Here is a 21,502-nt window from a genome sequence, read left to right on the forward strand (position 1 = left end):
ACGACTCACAGGGGTGGAGAACAGCGCCAAATTCAAAAAGGTAAACAAACACAATACATACAGTATACTGTAATCTTATAGATTACAGTACTGTATGTAAAAAATACACACCCCCCCCTTGTCCCTAGTGGTCTGCCCAGTGCCCTACATGTTCTTTTATATAATAAAAACTGTTCTTTCTGCCTGCAAACTGTAGATTGTCCATAGCAACCAAAAGTGTCCCTTTATGTCAAAAATGGTTTTAGAGCAGCTAGAAAACAGCGATAATAAATTATAATCACTTGCAGAATTGAGCGATAGCGATTTGTGGGGAAATTCGTCATAAAAAATTTAAGTGAGTTATTCCTAAGAATTACAATCCTACAGTATAAAACGCCAAAGTTCCTTGCAAATAATGGTACCGCTTTCAGCACCTTTTTTCTGAAATAATCATACCGCCAGGGAGGTTAAACATGCATCAATATGTGTTTTTAAAATGTTGTCTGTAAATGCATGAAATTATGTTTTTTAAAATACAAAATATTATTTTATTTTTTCTAGGTAGATTTAAGTGATGGAAATGTATTCAGATTAAAGGAATAATGTGTCTTTTCCTCACAAATTCTGAATGCTATAAACATGTAACCTGTGTGTACGTAAATAATTTGTATCAGACATTTTAAATGCAAACATAGCGGATTGTCATTTGTGAAAGTGAACAACATGTATTTGTCAAATAAGGCTACTTAGCAAAACCATGTAACGCTCTATTGAGTGCCTCTTTTGTAAGCATACATTAACAAAGGCAACACACAAAGAGAACGTGGTAGTGAATAAAGCTATACTATACGTTTACCTTAGCAAACAGAAAATGCTGTTTCTTTAAAGCTCTGCTGAAGCCAGCAAATGGTCAATGTATATAAAGCACATATAATTCTCACTCACAGGCATCTAGCTCCAATAGAAAAACTCTGTCCATCATGGGAAAGGTAAGACTGATTTTAAAAAACATTCAAAAAAATAATAAACTGGATTGATTTAGCTTGAAATATGCCTCTAAAGTATATATACACATTATGAACTATCATGATCTGAGACTGAATGCAGATTTTTAATAGTTGAAATATGACCTGTGTCCTAGGGTAGTCACATGCTTTTAACATTTGTACGGAATTTACGAGCTAAGTCAGTCATGATTTCTATTATTTTCTGGTTAGTTCTTTTCTGACTAGCCAAGTTATTCAAACCCAAACATAAATTTTAATTGATTTTCATCTGGCTCTGCAAAAGTTTCTAGAAATTTCCTTAAAAAAAATGTAAAATTATTTTTTTTTTAAACCAGAAAAGCAAGGAAACTGTGAGTGGCAAAAAATCTTTAGTACTTCATAATTGCTAAATGTAATGCAAGCATTATTACATTCTTCCGCATTGAGAACAATATTCTAGAACTGTTACTTTTAAAGCCTAAATGATGCCATAAGTATATCAGCATCAGACATAAATACATTAAAAACAAATGTGTTGATAAAAAAAAACACAGCATTGTGAAATCCATAGTTTAATTATAGTGTTTAGCGCAAATGTAATCATTTATTTACTGGAGCAGAGAGATATGATAACCTGAATAATGTTAGTCTGTCTTCGGACTTTGGACAGCAATCACAAATACAGGCACCAAACAACTACACCCAGGGCAAAAAAATCATCCAGCAGCAAAGATCCCCATAAACTTCCGAGGTCAGCTGTACCAAATTCTCAAGTTTATTTCTGTGAAGAAGGGAGTAAGCTGGTGAAGGGATATGGTGGAAAAGATAGCAATCAGAACAAGTTTTTCTGACCCTTTTCTTCAGGACTGTTTAGAAGTAGCCACAGACAGATAATTGTTTCATGATCCAGTTGAATTTTATTGATTACTAGCTGAATACCCGGCGTTGCCCGGTCTTCCTATCTTAACCTTTTGGGGAGGAAAATCATAGTAATATAAATATACCCATCTTTTATATAAGGGTGTAGGTAAGGGTTAATTTAACTGTCATATATTTTTATTTGGCATATAAGTAATATGTGTACCAGGTATTATTGAAATATCTCCAGGCGTACAGAAGTTATGTGGGAACATACATTTCCCATTGATTTGCATGGGACTTTAAACAAAAACCCCGACCCTCACAAATGGGGGTAGTTAAGGGATAAATTAACTATCCTATAGTTTAAGTGGACATATAAGTAACATGTGACCAAGTGTTATCGAAATATCTACAGCCGTTTGGAAGTTATGAAGTAACATGTATTTCCCATAGAGTTGAATGGGACTTTAAAGGAAAACCCCCGACCATGGCAAATGGGGGTGGGTAAGGGTTAAACCACCTATCCTATGTTTGTTGCTGACATATAAGTAACATGTGTGCCAAGTTTCATGTTAATATCTTTAGCCATTTGGACGTGATGCTGGAACATACATACACACATTGAGTTTTATATATATAGATATTGGTCCTTGTTCCATACAGCAGGCAATTCCAGGTGTGTGCTTGCAATCTTCCACATTTCCCATAATCCCTAAACTCAGGGTACAATGTAAAGCACCTGCTTTTTGGATAAAGAGCAGCTCCCTGTAGCACCTAGGTCTTTCACCATTTGATTAGCTATGTTTGTGACTAAGCTTAAAGTCGGAAAGTTTAATTTAGTTGGTAATATCCAAGACCATTAGTTTATGCAAAATATTTTAGAAATCAGGAGTTTCATTAACTGATGAACAACATTCTTTGTCTATGTAAACCAGATAATTGATTAAGCTGCTAAAAAATAAAAAAAATAAAATCACTAGTTAATTTTATAGTTAGGGCTGTTGCGAAGCATATTTTTTACAAACATCACTCAGGCCTCGTACACACCACCGGATCTATCCGCTGGAATTGATCCGCGGATCAGTTCCAGTGGATAAATCCGGTCGTCTGTACGGCCTAGCGGATATTTATCCGCGGACATTTCTCGGCCCGATCGATTTCAAGTGGATATAAATTTCTTAGCATGCTAAGAAATTTATCCGCTTGAATCGGGTCCAGCGGATTGATCCGGTGGTCTGTACAGACTCACCGGATCAATCCGTCCGCTCCCCTCCCTCGCATGCGTCGTAATGATTCGACACATGCGTGGAAGTACTTACCTTCCAGCGTCGCGCACGTCGCTGCGTCATCATCGCGGCGACGGCGCGACACGTCACCGCGGATGAATTCCGCGCGGATTTTGATCCGATGGTGAGTACAAGCCATCGGATCCAAATCCGGAGGAGGAATCTCCGCTGGAAACGGTCCGGCGGACCGTTTCCAGCGGAGATCCCCTCGTGTGTACGGGGCCTCAGACAAAAATGTTTTTTACACTGTTTTATATTAGTGAAATCAGCATTAACGCAAATACTCTAAAGCCCTGTACACACAATCGAATATCTGATGGAATCTAATCCGATAGATTTTTTCGTCGGATATCCGATGAAGTTGACTTTCATCAGTCTTACCTACACACAATCAGTCAAAAATCCGACCGTGTCCAACGCGGTGACGTAAAACTATACGACGTGCTGAGAAAAATTAAGTTCAATGCTTCCGAGCATGCGTCGACTTGATTCTGAACATGCGTGGATTTTTAACCGATGGACTTCCACTCAGACGATCGTTTTTTTCTATTGGTTTTTTATCCATAGGAACATTTTAAAACATGTTCTATTTTTTTTCACCGATGGGAAACAAACCGATGGGGCCCAGACACGATTGGTTTGTCCGATGAAAACGGTCCATCGGTCTGTTTTCATCAGACAAACCGATTGTGTGTATAGGGCTTTAAATGCTTCCTCCCACTGGAGCCTAAAGATCTTACACCCATTAAATATAACTTATATCCGAAAACTAGTGACAATAGAGCAGAACACAACTTTCTTTTTTTAAACACAAACATCTGGCAGAAAGAAATGTTTGAAACATTTTTACTTTTACTTTTGTATTATCTTTTGCATTATCCATATATCATTTTATCCATATGCCATGTTGCTTAATTTGTTCCTTAGCATTAATAGGAGGTAATGAATGAGGTGCTACCATCAGTGATGTAATTTTTCCTTTTGCAGGAAGTTTTTTGTAGGTAACTTTTTTATTCCAGGAACTGAGGGCCAGATTCACGTAGAATCGCGGCGGCGTAACTTATCCTAGATAAGTTACACCGCCGCAATTTTTCATCACAAGTGCCTGATTCACCAAGCACTTGCGATGAAAACTACGCTTGCAGCCTCCGGCGCAAGGCGGGCCAATTCAAATGGGCGTGTGCCATTTAATATTAGGCGCGCTCCCGCGCCGGACCTACTGCGCATGCTCCATTTCCTAACTCCCGCCGTGCTTTGCGCGCCGTGACGTCATTTTTCTGAACGGCGACACGCGTAGCGTACTTCCGTATTCCCGGACGGCTTACGCAAACGACGTTAAATTTAGAATTTAGATGCGGGAACGACGGCCATACTTTAGACAGCAATACACTTGCTGACTAAAGTTAGGGCAGCAAAAAAAAAGTGTAACTTTGCGACGGGAAACTAGACTAGCGGCGACGTAGCGAACGCGAAAAACCGTTGTGGATCCGCCGTAACTCCTAATTTGCATACCCGACGCTGGTTTACGACGCAAACTCCCCCCAGCGGCGGCCGCGGTACTGCATCCTAAGATCCGACAGTGTAAAACTATTACACCTGTCGGATCTTAGGGATATCTATGCGTAACTGATTCTATGAATCAGTCGCATAGATAGAAACAGGGATACGACGGCGTATCAGGAGAAACGCTGTTGTATCCCTTTTGTGAATCTGGCCCTGAGTGTGTAATAGAGCAATGCTATCCCCATCATAATCCATCCCCTCTTCTTATTAGCCACTTGTTACCTGATTTACTGAATATAGCTGGCAATCAAATGAGATGAGAAAAACAAGGGGCAGGAATGGAAGAGGCCACAATGTTTTGTGTAGCAAAGGTCTCTGCCCATAATGTAATGCAACATATAAGCTGACATATTCATTAGATGCAGCATGGGTATTTTACACAGTTAGTGGCTGCAGAGAATCTATTGTTAGTAATATAATATACCTTACCATTGAGATAAGGGACTATCAGAAAGCAAATATGGATCCCATATATATACACACACACAAACTTTAGCCACACTTTTTCAAATGTACTGAATATCTTAACAAAAGGTCAACAATTGTGCAGCTGATCAAATTCATGGATGACATTGCAACCTAGATAGAAAAATAACCCTGATTTTTACATTCTCTTTATTTTACAGATCATCTTCTATGAAGACAAGAACTTTCAGGGCCGCTCCTATGAGTGTAGCTCTGACTGCTCTGACCTGTCCTCGTATTTTAACCGTTGCAACTCCATCCGTGTAGAGAATGGTAACTGGATTCTCTATGAGGCACCTAACTACAAAGGATATCAGTACTACCTAAGGAGAGGAGACTATCCTGATTTCCAGCAGTGGATGGGCTTCAATGACTCCATCAGATCCTGCCATTTAACTACCCAAGTATGTGTATTTCTGTGCAATCTTTTGCTAAGGCAGAATACAATTACATTATATGCTTGGTAAACTGGTTTGATGTATTTACCAGTTTTTATATTGCTTTAAATAATATCAAATTTTAATGTACATTATGTTTTCCCAGCAAAACTGAACATCTCATTTTACTTTTTACAGCATCGTGGTCCATTCATCCTTAAAGTTTATGAGAAAGAAGATTTCAAAGGTCAGATGATGGAGTTCACAGAAGACTGCCAATGTGTTTATGAGAAGTTCCGTTATCATGATATTCACTCCTGCAATGTCCTCGATGGTCACTGGATGTTCTATGAAGAGCCCAACTATAAGGGACGTCAGTATTACCTGAAACCTGGAGAGTACAGGAGATTCACTAACTGGGGAGCCAACAGTTCTAGGGTTGGGTCTTTCAGGCGTGTCCAGCATCTTTATTAAACAATACATAGGAGATGATTTGTTCTGAAACTCTTCATTAAATTTCTCTGGTAGAAACAAAAACATGCCTTTTTTCTCTTTTTTTGTCATAATTGAAGAAGTCTTAAAGAATTAGCCAAGATTAAATTTCAATAATCTTTCAAAATATATGATCTTGTCATTGCCACTTTGGTCAAACAGGGCAAAGTGACAATGTCTGCAGATAGCTCACTCCCAGGCTTTCATATTTAACAGGCCACCTTTTCTTACCGCCTCCCCACTACAGCATCCCTGCCTGTCTAAGTTCCTGTGTTTCGTATACATGAGGGCCCTGGTTCATTATTGAGGGTTCCTGCAGTACAGGAAAGCAGTATGAGAGTGTGGCTTGGCAGGTATTACTGCTTGGGTATGGGCTCCCTAAAGACACTCGTACTTTAAGCAAAGTGACAATATCTTAAAAAAAACATACATGTCATTCAAAGATTTTCATTTCCTGGGCACGGTTGTATAGCACTTTTTTTAAAAAATACATGACTACAACTCAGCAGATATCAAAAGGACTACGTTTTAATGTTTGGGAAGCTCTATTTCTTTCAACTTCCGTTGCAACTAACCTGATAAAAAAATGTTGCTAACACCTGCTTTTCACTCTAGCCACATTTAAAGTATTGCATAAGAGCTGTCATCAGCCAGTAACTGAAATTAGGCAGTGTCAGTCAATCAGTCCCTGTATGATGATGGCAAAAATGGTCACCAACCAAGCCTAGATCTAAAGGTGGCCCTAGACAGCATGTGGCTGTCTCTGCCCAACAGAAGTTGATCATTTGATTGACATCAGTCAAAGGAAAATGTTGGAAAACATTTCTCAATCATCAGCTGTAGCCAATAGGCTTCAGCTGCTGATCAGTGTATTCTGGGAGCAGCGACAGCCACTCCCAGAATACAATGTCCCAGTGGGGGGAATCCTCCATCTACCTTGGATTGTGTGGATGGAGGAATCAGTTTATTTTTATTAAGCCTACAAGCCTGGGGAAGGTGTGTATAGGAAGCTCCTTTCTTGCAGTTAAGGTATAGGAGAACTGATGCTATGGGGAAGTAAAAAAAACCCAGATAGCTCTAATGACTAGACCATTTTACAGGAAAACTATACTGCAGGGGTGTCAATCTCAATTTCATTGTGGGTCGTATCAACATTATGGTTGTTCTCAAAAGATTGATTGTATCTGTAAGACTATATACATTTATGCAGGGCATTTTCTCTCTGAGAATAGGTGAGAATAGAGAGAAAAGGAACTCAACCACACCCCCCACCAAACAATGGCAGTGGAAAGATCCTAAAGGGGCAATAAATACCAAGATTGTGTTATGTGCAGAGTTCAGGGGTACGCTACGTACAGAGTGCAAAGTTCAAAGGTGGGCTATGTATCGATTGCAATGTTAAGGGGTTTGCTATGCACCGTGGGCATGAATCAGCTCTTTCACAGGTTTATTCACATCTCACTTTAAGTCTCTCCCCCCCCCCCAGGTGTGAGGACCACATGAAATGGCCTGGATGTCCGGATTCGGTCCACAAGCCTTGTTTTTAAAAAAAGAAATGGTTTTGAGTCAATATTATGTATACTTTTTAAACAAATGTATTATATTTTATGTATACAAGAAATGCTTTTTCAAACAAGCATTTAATACATGACAAATGATCCTAGAACAGGAAAGATTATTTTATTACATGACTCAGCAGTAGGTATCTCCTTTTGTGTAAGCTGTATCTCACTGGAAGCTCAGAAGAAGCCATGTGATATGAAATGATATGATAAAAACAACTAGTTTTTACAAGAAAGGAGAGGAAAACATAAAAAGTAGTCTGTAGCTCCACCTGGTGGCTGAAAAAGAAAATTACAAATATCATTATGCAATATTTTAGGTTTACCTGGCAATAAAAAAAGAGAATATGTACTAAGGCAATATGCATTGCCTGTAATTTACCTTAACCTGAGCTCTATGCAATCTACTATAGATGTCCAGATAAAACCTTACATATGGAGCAGGGGGTATGCATGCACGCACTGTACAACACTCTCTCTTTCTCTAGCAATCCCTCCTCAATGTATTAACAAATTGATTCCCCTTTGCAGTGCAGGTATGATTCTGATCAGTGGTTCAGAATAACTTCTGTATTCTAGAACATCAGACATTCTGTATATAAGGTACATCAACGAGCCTGCAGTGGTTGTACTTGAGATCATCTGTCTGGTAGGCTAAGAAACCAGTATATTTTACCCTGTAAATAAAGGACTGGTTAATTAGTGGAATTGTACACTTAAAACCTTGTTTCTCACTTGAGGTCCATATAAATATAAAAACAACCATGCACTATTTTCCCAACAGGATTATTATGCATTTACATATGTAATACCTTATTCTACTATTTTCCCATTTTCTACCAGTAAAGCCCTGATCACACGATCCGTTTGTCTGATGAAAACGGACCGATGGACCGTTTTCATTGGACAAACCGATCGTGTGTGGGCCCCATCGGTTTGTTTTCCATCGGTGAAAAAAAATAGAACATGTTTTAAAATGTTCCTATGGATAAAAAAAACGATAGAAAAAAACAATCGTCTGTGTGGAAGTCCATCGGTCAAAAATCCATGCATGCTCAGAATCAAGTCGACGCATGCTCGGAAGCATTGACCTTAATTTTTCTCAGCTTGTCATAGTGTTTTACGTCACCGCGTTTGGACACGGTCGGATTTTTGACCAATGGTGTGTAGGCAAGACTGATGAAAGTCAGCTTCATCGGATATCCGACGAAAAAATCCATCGGATTAGATTCCATCAGATAGCCGATCGTGTGTACGAGGCTTAACCCCCCTGGCGGTATTCCAGAGTCTGGCTCGGGGTAAGGTTTTTATACCAAAATCGGTATCCCCGAGTCAGACTCGGGCTCGCCACGCTGCAGCCAGAGACAAAGTTGTTTACCTTGTCCCTGGATCCATCGATGCCGCCGTGCTCGCTCGATTCACACAGTGTCCTCCTGTGCCGCCGATCTCCGTTCCCTGCGACATTACGACGCGCGGGGGCGGAGAACGGCGCCAAATTCAAAAAGGTAAACAAACACATTACATACGGTATACTGTAATCTTATAGATTACAGTACTGTATATAAAAAATACACACCCCCTTGTCCCTAGTGGTCTGCCCAGTGCCCTACATGTTCTTTTATATAATAAAAAAATGTTCTTTCTGCCTGCAAACTGTAGATTGTCCAAAAGTGTCCCTTTATGTCAAAAATGGTTTTAGAGCAGCTAGAAAACAGCGATAATAAATTATAATCACTTGCAGAATTGTGCGATAGTGATTTGTGGGGAAATTCGTCCAACAATTTTTTAAGTGAGTTATTCCTAATGCCGCATACACACCATCACTTTATGTGACGACATTTTCTGTGAAGTAAAAAATGACGTTTTTGAAACTTCAATTTTCAAAGACGAAATTGCATACACACCATCGTTTTTCTCACAATGTTCTAGCAAAGCGAGGTTACGTTCACCACGTTTTTCCATTGAAGCTTGCTTCATAAGTAGCTTCTGGGCATGCGCGGGTGAAAAAACGTAGTTTTAAACGACGTTTTTGCTACACACGGTCAATTTCTGTGAAGTAAAAGTTGACGTTTTGAAAAACGACACATAAAATTGAAGCATGCTTCAATTTTTTTTGGTCGTTTTTTAGAAGACATAAAACAACGTTTTCCCCCACACACGGTCAATTAAAGTGACGTTTTTAAAAACGTCATTTTTTTTCATCACATAAAGTGATGGTGTGTACGGGGCATAAGAATTACAGGCCTACAGTATAAAACGCCAAATTTCCTTGCAAATAATGGTACCGCACACCTTTTTTCTGAAATAATCATACCGCCAGGGAGGTTAACATGTTTGCTGTGCATTACTGTCATTTATATTTTTATTTTAAATGTTAATAGTTTTTTTCCTATGCTCTGTCTTTTTGATTTAGTATTTGTACATAAATGGCTATAAAAAGCACATTTGTCTGAACATCATTGCATGTTATGCACAGTGAAGCTCACAGCAGCTTGAAAAGAGACGCAATGCAAGCATAGAGAATGAGAAATCATAAATTTTATTCAAATAATGACTTCATTTAAACAAATATTCTCAGGGATCCCCTTGTCAATAGCTGATAGGTTGAATATGTCACTATTTGGTTCTAATGCCGCATACACACCATCACTTTATGTGATGAAAAAAAACGACATTTTCTGTGAAGTAAAAAACTACGTTTTTGAAACTTCAATTTTCAAAGACGAAGTTGCCTACACACCATTGTTTTTCTCACAATGTTCTAGCAAAGCGAGGTTACGTTCACCACATTTTTCCATTGAAACTCGCTTCATAACTAGCTTCTGGGCATGCGCGGGTGTAAAAACGTTGTTTTAAACGACGTTTTTTGCTACACACTGTCAATTTCTGTGAAGTAAAAAACAACGTTTTGAAAAACGACACATAAAATTGAAGCCTGCTTCAAATTTTTTTTGTCGTTTTTCAGAAGACATAAAACAACGTTTTCCCTCACACACGGTCATTTAAAGTGACGTTTTTAAAAACGTCGTTTTTTTTCATCACATAAAGTGATGGTGTGTACGCGGCATAACACTTGAAGTCGGAAGCAATGTAAATCCATAACCCAACGGATGCAAAAGTTGTTAAGATGTTAACGCAGACAGTGGAATATGCGGGGTTAAGGGTTAAGTATTCCTGGTCCATCAGTTCCATCTGTCCTAATCATTGTAACGTGTAGCAATTTTTTTATTTTATTTTATTACAGGGGTGTTGAAACAAAAAATGAATGAATGTTAAAAATGCAACTTAATTGCAAATCTTGAACAACAGAAACGGTCCCACTAGGCCAGTGGTCTCAAAGTACCGGCCCGCGGGCCATTTGCGGCCCGCGGACCAGTTATAAATGGCCCTCAGGCAGGGTGGAAGTGAGGGGAGCAAAAAAAAAAAAAAAAAAAATTTTTTTTTTTTTTTTTTTTGAGCTGGTGCCATCTGGTGCTGAGCCGTTGGTATTACAAGTTATTACCACCAGATGTGAGCTGGCGCCATCTGGTGGTGGCCGTTGGTATTACAAGTTAAGCATTACAAGTTAAACAGCAATTCTAATGTTATTTTTCACTATTTTCACTGCCATCTTCTTCCCTCTAATTAGAACCCCCAAACATTATATATATTTTTTATCCTAACACCCTAGAGAATAAAATAGCGATCATTGCAATACTTTCTGTTACGCCGTATTTGCGCAGCGGTCTTACAAGCGCACTTTTTTGGGAAAAAATTACACTTTTTTTAATTAAAAAATAAGACAACAGTAAAGTTATCCCCATTTTTTTTAATATTATGAAAGATAATGTTACGCCGAGTAAATTCATACCCAACATGTCACGCTTCAAAATTGTGTCCGCTTGTGGAATGCCGACAAACTTTTTTACCCTTTAAAATCTTCATAGGCGACGTTTAAAAAAATCTACATGTTGCATGTTTTAAGTTACAGAGGAGGTCTAGTGCTAGAATTATTACTCTCGCTCTACCAATCGCGGTGATACCTCACATGTGTGGTTTGAACACCGTTTACATATGCGGGCGCTGCTCACGTATGTGTTCGCTTCTGCGCGCAAGCTCATCGGGACGGGGTGCGTTTTCTGGCTCCTAACTTTTTTAGCTGGCTCCTAGATTCCAAGCAAATTTGTCAAACCCTGACTTACACCAGTGCTGGTGGTAATAATGCGCTCGCTGACACCAGTGCTGGGGGTTAATAATGTGTTCGCTGACACCAGTACTGTTGTTTTTGAAGTTTGAAAGTTTGCATGCGGCCCCCCATGGCATATGAAAACTTGTCTTGTGGCCCTTAGGTAATTTGAGTTTGAGACCCCTGCACTAGGCAGTTGTTTGCATACTTTTAAATCACAATGAGGGAGGAGACTTAAGATATTTAAAAAAATAATGTTTTTTTATATCAACAATTTATAGCATACAAAATGTAATTTCACTCTCTATTGCCCGTTTTATTTACTCTACATTGCTCAACTGTGAGTCATGTGATAGAAAACCATCAGCGATGCCAAGAATCTAGGGAGAACAGCTTACTAAAGTGTTATACAGAGATAAAGCATTCTGGATAAAAAGATTAAATAAACTGGCGCTAATACTTTTTCCAGAAACAGGAGAGAAAATCCTTTGTTTTACATTTGCTGATCAAGCAATGAACAGCTTTATATAGTAGCTGCTATCTAACTTATCACAGATCATTGATCCTTCTATACAGTGAAAATGGGAAAGGTAAGAACTGATATGTTTTTAGATATAAACTGTAAACCTTTATATGTACAATCATTTTCCTCATAATATTTAGGCAATACACAAAAAAAGGCCTAAATGGTAAAACAAACATAGTACGGCCATTAGATGGTTAGCATTATTATATCTTGCATCATAATCCTATTGGTTACAGACAAGTTCATATGTCTATAGACATAATCAATTATCCTTTAAAAATATTCGAATGAAAACGCTTTATTTTCGTTTTAAAACTCTCATCATTACACTCTTTGGTGGCAAACAACATTTCACATTTAATATTAGATTTTTCACATTCGAAATTAAGTTTTTAGATTCATTTTGAGAGATGAGATATGGAGATTATGAACATTTCCATTGATCTTATCATCCTTCAGCACTGATGTGAAGAGCCTTTGGTAGAATGTGGGCATCCATGACTAGCCATCTATCATTTTCCAGCTAGGTTTTATAAGAATAAAAATAATTTAGAACAAAAATATTTTCACAATCACAGAGTGCATAGATGTCCTGGAAGTTGGTAGTAGAAGCACTCGCTTTAGGAATTATTTACTAAAGAAATTCCAAGTATAATTTTATTGAATGTATTATAACAACCAATAAGATTTCAATTTGCTGAACTCAAATCAGAAGAGAACGACTGATTAGTTGTTATTTCACTTTAATTATTCCTTTTTTCACTAAATTGGCCTGAACCAGAACATGACATTGTCTTGCAATGACTTATACAGTCTTAAAGTTTTTCTATCTTTTGGATAGAGTTTAGAATGTTTAAAATTCAACAATTTATTATTATTTTTTGTCTGTTAAGGAGACATCCCTATTCCTATTTTGGGCAAGAAACAGAAAGTGAAAGGAAATCTCTATGGTACCTTGTCCCATCGAGGATAGCCAAATTCGCTCCCAATTATTCAGCTCTCTGCTTTCATGGCTGTTCGGAACCAGTTACACATATGCACATATGTTGGACCTGCCCAGTTGTTCAAGCTTTCTGGAAAGCCATATTTACGCTTGCCTCCAGTAATGTTGAAATGCATATACCTCTGAAACCCTCAACAGCCCTCCTTAATCTGAAACAAGTAAAAAAATTCAAGCTTGTGCTCCAACTCCTTAAAGCCGCAAAGCATAACTATAGCAAAGGAATGGAAGTCTCCATCCTTGGCTGTAGCTGAAACGAAGCATAGAGTAAATCGCTCATTGCTGCATGCTGTCCTTAGGCCGTGGTATCTAAGCACTATACTTACCCTTTTTGAGAACACATTGGTGGTCAGGCCACTCCTTCCATCTCCTTCCTTCTACTTTTCTCTCTTTTCTACTCTCTTAGGATCCTTAGAATCTGGCTTGACTGTTGTGAAACCCTACCTGAATTAACAGATCCCCTGTCAATGAGGGATCATTTTTATATAGCCGAACCCATATGCCACCCAAGATTGTCCAAGGCACTTACTCTGTCTTCTAACCTCCACTCAACTCCCTACCATAGTGCACCCTGCCCCTCTTGTTCCAACCCTGGATATACCCTGTGTATACTACAGTTCAAGCCTTCCGAATACAATTAATGTACAGTTTAGATTTTTTAATCCCTACTGTTAATACCTTTAACTTGCACTGTGGCCTATCCTAACAGATTGTTTCTTCCTTTTTGATTTGCTCACTAAATATTGTTTGTACCGACTTAATCTTTGTGTACCCGCTCTTTGTATTGTCACTAAATTTACATGGAACTACCTTGTATTGTTCCTTACGATTGTTCTATACCCTGTTTATTTAATAACTGAATAAAACATTTGGACCAGAAAGGAAATTTCTACAAAGTTAAGATTTCTCCCTTAGACCATTGTCACTGGAACTGGTGTCTCTGTTGGAAGATTTAATTTGACAATACACTTTTTTTTTTCATTCAGTCTGCAAGCTGGACAAAAACAATCTAGCAGATTCCTCCATCCCCACTATACAGTGTGAATATACAACTTCCCCACTGTGCCTATATTCCCCTATGTGCCTTCATTGGATGAAGATGCTGCTTAGGTACAACATTTCCATCTGGTTCCTTTGATTTTTCAATTGAAGGAAGTCAGAGGGAAGGGGGCTAACAGATCCACCCACTTAGTAAATTGAATCTGTTTCACCAGGAACAGGCTAACATTTGCATAATGTTTTGCCAACTTAACTCTCATCTCTTGTTCTGATGACAAAATTAAAATTGTGGATTTCCCATTACTTTCTGTCTCAGTGGCATTGTCAAGAGGACATTTAAAAAGGGTAAATCAACTTTGATGGGACAGAGATCTCAGCTATTATTCAGCTATACTGACACTGCTGCCTCAGGTGCCAGGTATACAGAAAATGGTCAATTTCCACTGGATGATGAAAGAAACAGCTGTGCTCATTTATGTCACATTTAAATTGGATAATAATAAACCCTACATAAAACTTTAGGATGTCATAAACTAGACAAAATATATTGTATTCATGTTTTCACCCAGGATTCACACAACTTCAAATAAGATTGTTTATTACCTTAGATTTAATTGAAAAATGTGTGAATCTTGTGTAAACGTTTTGTGGATCCAGGGTAAATATATTAATAAGAGCTGCATGAAAAAGTACAGCTACAAACTATTGTGGTAACACTATTGCAGGTCTCTCTCTTCTGATAATTTTTTTGTAAAACAATGATGGATAATGTGGATTGCTTGCTGTGTTCAAAATTGTACTAATACATTGGTAAACATAGAACACAGAAAACCAATGTATAATAATTATACACAGCTATTGTTGTTCTACACACATGTAGCGGTACCCACTTAGGGGCTGCTAAGTGTTGTGGCCCACCTGTCACCCTGCCCAGCCCGGCATTCATTTTTCAGACACTCCAAGACAATGAACAGTCCATGAGCTTTGTTTTTTGTGTTTTATTGAGGGAATAGAACTTGGATGAGTAAAGGAATATATGGGATGCCCAGTGAATTTTAGAACAATCAATTGGCAAATTTTAGAACAATCAATTGGCAAATTTTAGAACAATCAATTGGAACAAGCTATGTACACTCCCTGTACATATTACTACTTAAAGCGGTAGTAAACCCACTGCCATTTTTTTTTTAAACACCTAAAAATCAAAAGCGATAATGAGCTAGTATGCGGTGCATACTAGCTCATTATGAAATACTTACCTTGAAAACAGGTGTGAGTAACTTACCTGGTCTACGCCGAGGGAGGTGTCTTCTGGGTATCGCTGTTTCAGCGATGTGATTGGCTGGAGCGGCGATGTCATCACTCACGCGCATGCGCGTGGGAGACTTCTCCCCAGCAAGGTCCAGCGGCTGCCGGGCATTTAGCCGAGGATCTCCGATGCGCATGTGTCGCTGCAGTCAGCGGCGCATTGTGAGGGGAATATCTCCTAAACCTTACAGGTTTAGGAGATATTCTTTATACCTACAGGTAAGCCTTATTATAGGCTTACCTGTAGGTTAAAGTGGTAGTACAGAGTTTACTACCACTTTAAATAGCCTTCAGCACTTTCCTTGCTTGCAGACTATTCCTCTTCCTTCCTCCTGCCCAACTCTTAGCTCTTAGAATCAGCTAGCAAAAATGGTTAGGCCTGACTCTGACTCAGCCAGGCCTCAGCAAACGCATAAGGTGTAACAAAAGATAGATAGTTCTGATGCTAGCTGTCCTATCTTTGGTTATTAAGCCTAGTAACTAATTTTCACGCCCTGCCAGCCCTCCTGGCTGCAGCTGCCTATCACCACTGCCCCTGACAACACAGTCCACTCCACTGGCTCTGCACCCATCCCAGACTGCATGCTCCCAGTCTTCTCAGGCATGCCTCCCTATCCTCCTGACTGTGATTGTCACTCACCAGCCCTCCTGGCTACAACCAGTTGTTCCTCTTTTTAAAGACTTGCCTGGCAATGCTAGCTCCTGCTGTCATCTTTGCTCCTCCTGTGCCTCCTGTCCAGAACCTTCACACTTTCTTGAAGGGCTCTGTCCACACCCAATCCACTGGCCCAAGGTCACCCCCCAGACCGGGGAGCTCCCTCCCAGGTCCCAACAGTCTAGCACTCTACCTTCAAGCACTAAACAACTCCACCAAACTCCTCCCCAGTTAGGCTGTCCTAGGTACTTAAGGAGGCCTGCCCGCTATCAATCCAATTTAGGGATTGGGCAGGGCTCATTAGAGTATCTCAGGCAGCGCCACCTATCCTATCATTCTCTCTCTGTAGTACCTTCTAGAAGGCTCTAGAAAAAAGAGGGACGTCATAGTGATACTGCCTGTGAGTCACCAGCTGTTGCTCCGAGCCACTCCCAGCCCAAATCAAAGAAAACAGGCCTGGCGGCCAGCCAGGCCTGTCTTAATTTACCTTATCTATTACACAAAAAAATCCTATTCTAGCACCTACCTACGTAGAGGGTGCTACATACACACACCCCTACTCCACAAAAACACTAAGCATGGACATATGTGGCAATATGCAGTCATCATAATATTTGGGCAATAAACTAGCAGTTATGACAGTACATACATTTAAATTGTGGGATACACAATTTAAAATGTGGTCATATATTTGAAGTACTATTTTTAGGTGGCATTGGCCTTTCATTTTTAACATACAATAGAGAAAATGTCAGGTAGAATCCAACTGATTACTATCAGTATTTTTTTATTTAATAAAGTGACTGTCTTTGTGCTAAACAAAATACATCTAAAGAGTTTCTCCATGCAATACAACACTGTCAATATTAACCTCTCTGTTGGGGTTTCTCCCACTGATCATAGAGAAGGAACGTAGGAGGCTGTGGCAGACATACAACTCTTGGAAATGTTGAGTGCTGAAGAATTTGTGGATGTTTTAGCGCCCCAAAAAATGGAATTTGCACTTCCCACCCACTGGAGAGATACATTTTCACACTTCTATAGCTGGAAGCAATTCTTTAGATATTTTTTGGGGGAACAGCAGAGTTTCTTTAAAGCGGGGGTTCACCCAAAAATACATTTTTAACATTACATTCAGCCGAGTTGTCCTCATGACAATCGGCTGTTTTTTGTTTTTTTTCCCCCGTACATACCGTATTTCACCACCGCTTCCGGGTATGTCTTCTGCGGGACTGGGCATTCCTATTTGATTGACAGGCTTCCGACCGTCGCATACAGCGCATCACGAGTTGCCGAAAGAAGCCAAACATCGGTGCGGCTCTATACGGCGCCTGCGCACCAACGTTCGGCTTCTTTCGGCAACTCTTGACGCGTAGTATGTGACGGTTGGAAGCCTGTCAATCAGATAGGAACGCCCAGTCCCGCAGAAGACATACCTGGAAGCGGCGGTGAAAATACGGTATGTACGGGGAAAAAAACAGCCGATTGTCATTAGGACAACTCGGCTGAATGTAATGTAAAAAATTTATTTTTTGGGTGAACCTCCACTTTAAGTGTTCATTTTATAAATCACTACTAGGATATATATCTTGATGGTCTTTTTATCCTTGCTAACTATACAAACATTAAAATCATGGAAAGAGCAGAAAACAGAGGGCTAACGAAGAATGTGATGGTTGCCTTTTGAATATATTTGGTCTTCAAAATATGTACTGTAGTAACCCATAATGGAACAAACATACTTTATATATACATCTCACGAATTTTGATTTTACACAGATCACCTTCTATGAAGACAAGAACTTCAAGGGCCGCTCCTATGAGTGTAGCAGCGACAATAATGACCTGCACTCTCATGTGAGCCGCTGCAACTCTATCAAAGTTGATAATGGCTCTTGGATGATTTACGAGCAGGCCAACAACAAAGGCCATCAATATTTTCTCAAAAGAGGAGAATATCCTGACTATCAACACTGGATGGGATTTAATGATACCATCAGTTCTTGTCATATGATTCCACTGGTTAGTAATAAATCTTTTTCCTTACTTGGATGATAAAAAATTATATTTTACTCTGCCAGTCATCATGTAATAATGTTGAGCAGAATGTATGATTGCATTAATGTCACTGTACAGCTGGTGTGACTTGCAGTGTTTAGAGCAATGTACAATATACTTTTTTTTTACTTTTGGATAGGGTAGGGAGTGGGTAAAACTCCCTCATGGTTTTAAAATTTTTTTCATACATTTTCCTTAATTTCCTTCACCTATAAACACAACAGAAAAAGAGAGGAAAACTCTAAAAAGTGAAGAGAAATTCCCCTTTAGACAATTGTCACCAGTACAAGTGTTGCTATTGTACGATTCTTTGTTACTCTGGTTATAGTTCAAAATGTTGGATTTTACCTTGCTTTAAAGTGGTTGTAAACTCTATACAACCACTTTTACCTACAGGTAAGCCTATATTAAGGCTTACCTGTAGGTGCTGGAAATATTTCCTAAACTTGTACGTGTAGGAGATATTTCCAATATGCCCATGTGCTGATGTCTTCGGCTCACGCGTACTTTAGAAAGGGCACGAGCGTGCCATTTCCAAAGGGGTCATGCCGTGACTGGCGGCTTCCGCACGCATGCATGGGAGTGATGTCACTCAACTCCGGACAGTCACAGGAACAGGGATGAAGAAGGAAGTTTCTACCAGCGGGGACAGTGGTGACATTGCAGGCTTCATTTTCAGGTAAGTGACACATAATGGGCTACAATGCGATGCATATTAGCCCATTATGCTTTACCTTTGCAGGGAAATAAAGAGGAAGTAAAACCCATCAGGTTTTACTTCCTCTTTAAGTCCCAATGACTATAGCTACAAGGAAAAATGGACAATGTGAATCTCCCAGGCAAGGTCCATAGACAGCAGTAAAAGCATGTCAGGGGTTCTAAGCCATAACTACACTATCCAAAACGTTAAAAAAAATGTTTTAGATTTAAATGTATTACATTTTGTGACAACGCAAATTATTAAAGTTTAATTTAAAGCCAAACTATATAGTGTGATTTAAGATGATGAATAAAGAGCAAAAGTATTGTTGTGAAGTCATCTTCAATGTATATTTATCACATGCTAAAATTGTATTTTAATATACCTCTACAGCATACAGGATCATTTTTGATCAAACTGTATGAAAAGGAAGACCTCAGGGGACAAGTGGTGGAATTCACAGAAGATCGTCCACATATCTATCAAGATTTCAATTATCGTGAAATCCATTCTTGCAATATTATTGAAGGTCATTGGATTTTCTATGAGGAACCCAACTACAAAGGACGTCAGTATTATCTGAGACCTGGAGAGTACAGGAGTTTCAGTGATTGGGGAGCAGTAAACGCAAGAGTTGGATCCATAAGAAGAGTACAAGATTTTTATTAAACTTAAATAAAATGTATCACTGTATCTCTCCATAAAATCTAAACATAATTGCTGATAAACTTCTCTAAATCTTTTTATTTATTTAAGGAAAAACCACTGGGTTGATTATCTTTGCTATAAGCATGCTCAGCAGTAGTGTGAATACACATTTCTAAATAAAGGTTTAATGTTTTTCTTAAAGTGAACTTAAACTCAAAAAATTAAGATTTGCTTTGTTGTAAGGGAATAGATAGAAGTATTAATTGTGTCTTAGCAGTACCCAGAAAGATCACCCTTTGTCTTGTATTCCTCCTGTAAAATAACAGTTCACACCCTAGTAAGTGAGTCTGCCTAGGCACTGAGTTTTATATACCCTCATGCCCTGTACACACGATCGGTTCGCCTGATGAAAAATGACCGATGGACCGTTTTCATCGAGTGAACCGATCGTGTGTGGGCCCCATCGTTTTTTTTCCCATCGGTGAAAAATTAAAAATGTTCGTATGGTTAAAAAACCAATAGAAAAAAACGATCGTCTGTGGGGAAATCCATCGGTCAAAAATCCATGCATGCTCAGAATCAAGTCGACGCATGCTCAGAAGCATTGAACTTCATTTTTCTCTGCACGTCATTGTGTTTTACGTCACCGCGTTGGACACGATCGGATTTTTAACTGATGGTGTGTAGGCAAGACTGATGAAAGTCAGCTTCATCGGATATCTGCTGAAAAAATCCATCGGTCCGCTTTCATCGCATGAACCGATTGTGTGTACAGGGCATCATAGTTGTACAGTATATTTTCAGTGTTAAACTAAGGTACTGCTTCCTTTGACTGCTAGTCTCAGGAGAATTAGATTTGATGATGTCACTACTGTGTTTCCCATTGTCCTTTATCTGGAGGCTCTGACATGAGGAAGCAAAGATTTGCCTCTACTAAGATGTCTGCCTCTACACAAAAACACAATTAAGAAAAAAAAACTCAGTAATGAGTAAAAGAGCAGCTACAGAGAGACCGCATGTGACTAGAACTTTGTCTTCAGTCTGAAAAAGATCCTGTCTGAAAAAAAATCAGAATTTGAAAATATGCAAATACACATACAAATATCAAATCTCAGGGTGCTTGAAGTATAAGTAAATTAGCTATATAAAAAGATTTATCTACTAAAAATATTTATATATAGAGACTTGAAGACTTGCCGCGTACACACGGTCGGATTTCCTATGGCATAAAATCCGATGGAATTTTCCGTTGGAATTCCGATGAAGCTGACATTCATCAGTCTTGCATACACACTATCAGACTAAATTCCCACCGTCCAAAATGCGGTGACGTAAAACACTACAACGAGCCAAGAAAATTTGAATTTCAAAGCTTCCGAGCCTGCGTCAACTTGATTCTGAGCATGCGTGGATTTTTCTCTGATGGAGTTCCACACAGACGATCAGAATTTCCTATCGTTTCTTTTTCCTTTGGAAAAATTTAAAACATGTTCTATTTTTCTACACCGATGGTAAAAAGTCTGATGGGGCCCACACACAATCGTTTTTTCCGATGAAAAAAGTCCATCTGACTTTTTTCATCGGAAAAAACGATTGTGTGTACATGGCATAATACTTACTGGTATCATAGTTACTGGCATGATAGTTATTACATTCTTTGCAAACTCTCTGTTAATTTCCCAGCTTTTTCCATCTTCATCAGTAACATTTTTTCAAAGTGGACTAGTCAAGCTATGGACATTTAAATAGTTACACACTCTTATTAAGAAGTAAATGAACCTTAGCCGTGTAGTTACAGCCATATTGGAGCAATGCATCCCCAAAATTCTCAGCAGAAACTTCTCACTTCCTGTCTATAGATAGACATAACAG

The 21,502-nt window shown here is 39.0% G+C and overlaps 2 protein-coding genes across 2 annotated transcripts; both read left to right on the forward strand.

Annotated features, from left to right (window-relative positions):
* The first annotated feature begins 863 nt into the window (after nt 1-863).
* Nucleotides 864-6,054, forward strand: LOC120943811 (gamma-crystallin-3-like). The gene is made up of 3 exons (XM_040357356.1): nt 864-968; nt 5,302-5,544; nt 5,716-6,054. The coding sequence occupies exons 1-3, from the start codon at nt 960-962 to the stop codon at nt 5,989-5,991; spliced, it is 528 nt and encodes a 175-aa protein (XP_040213290.1). The 5' UTR covers nt 864-959; the 3' UTR covers nt 5,992-6,054.
* A 6,180-nt stretch (nt 6,055-12,234) lies between these two features.
* On the forward strand, nt 12,235-19,714 carry LOC120942671 (gamma-crystallin 1-like). The gene is made up of 3 exons (XM_040355611.1): nt 12,235-12,326; nt 18,004-18,246; nt 19,376-19,714. Exons 1-3 carry the CDS (start codon nt 12,318-12,320, stop codon nt 19,649-19,651), a joined length of 528 nt encoding a protein of 175 aa, XP_040211545.1. The 5' UTR covers nt 12,235-12,317; the 3' UTR covers nt 19,652-19,714.
* The last annotated feature ends 1,788 nt before the right edge of the window (nt 19,715-21,502 follow it).

Source organism: Rana temporaria, chromosome 6 (genome assembly GCF_905171775.1).
Source record: "Rana temporaria chromosome 6, aRanTem1.1, whole genome shotgun sequence".
Classification (NCBI taxonomy): Eukaryota; Metazoa; Chordata; class Amphibia; order Anura; family Ranidae; genus Rana; species Rana temporaria.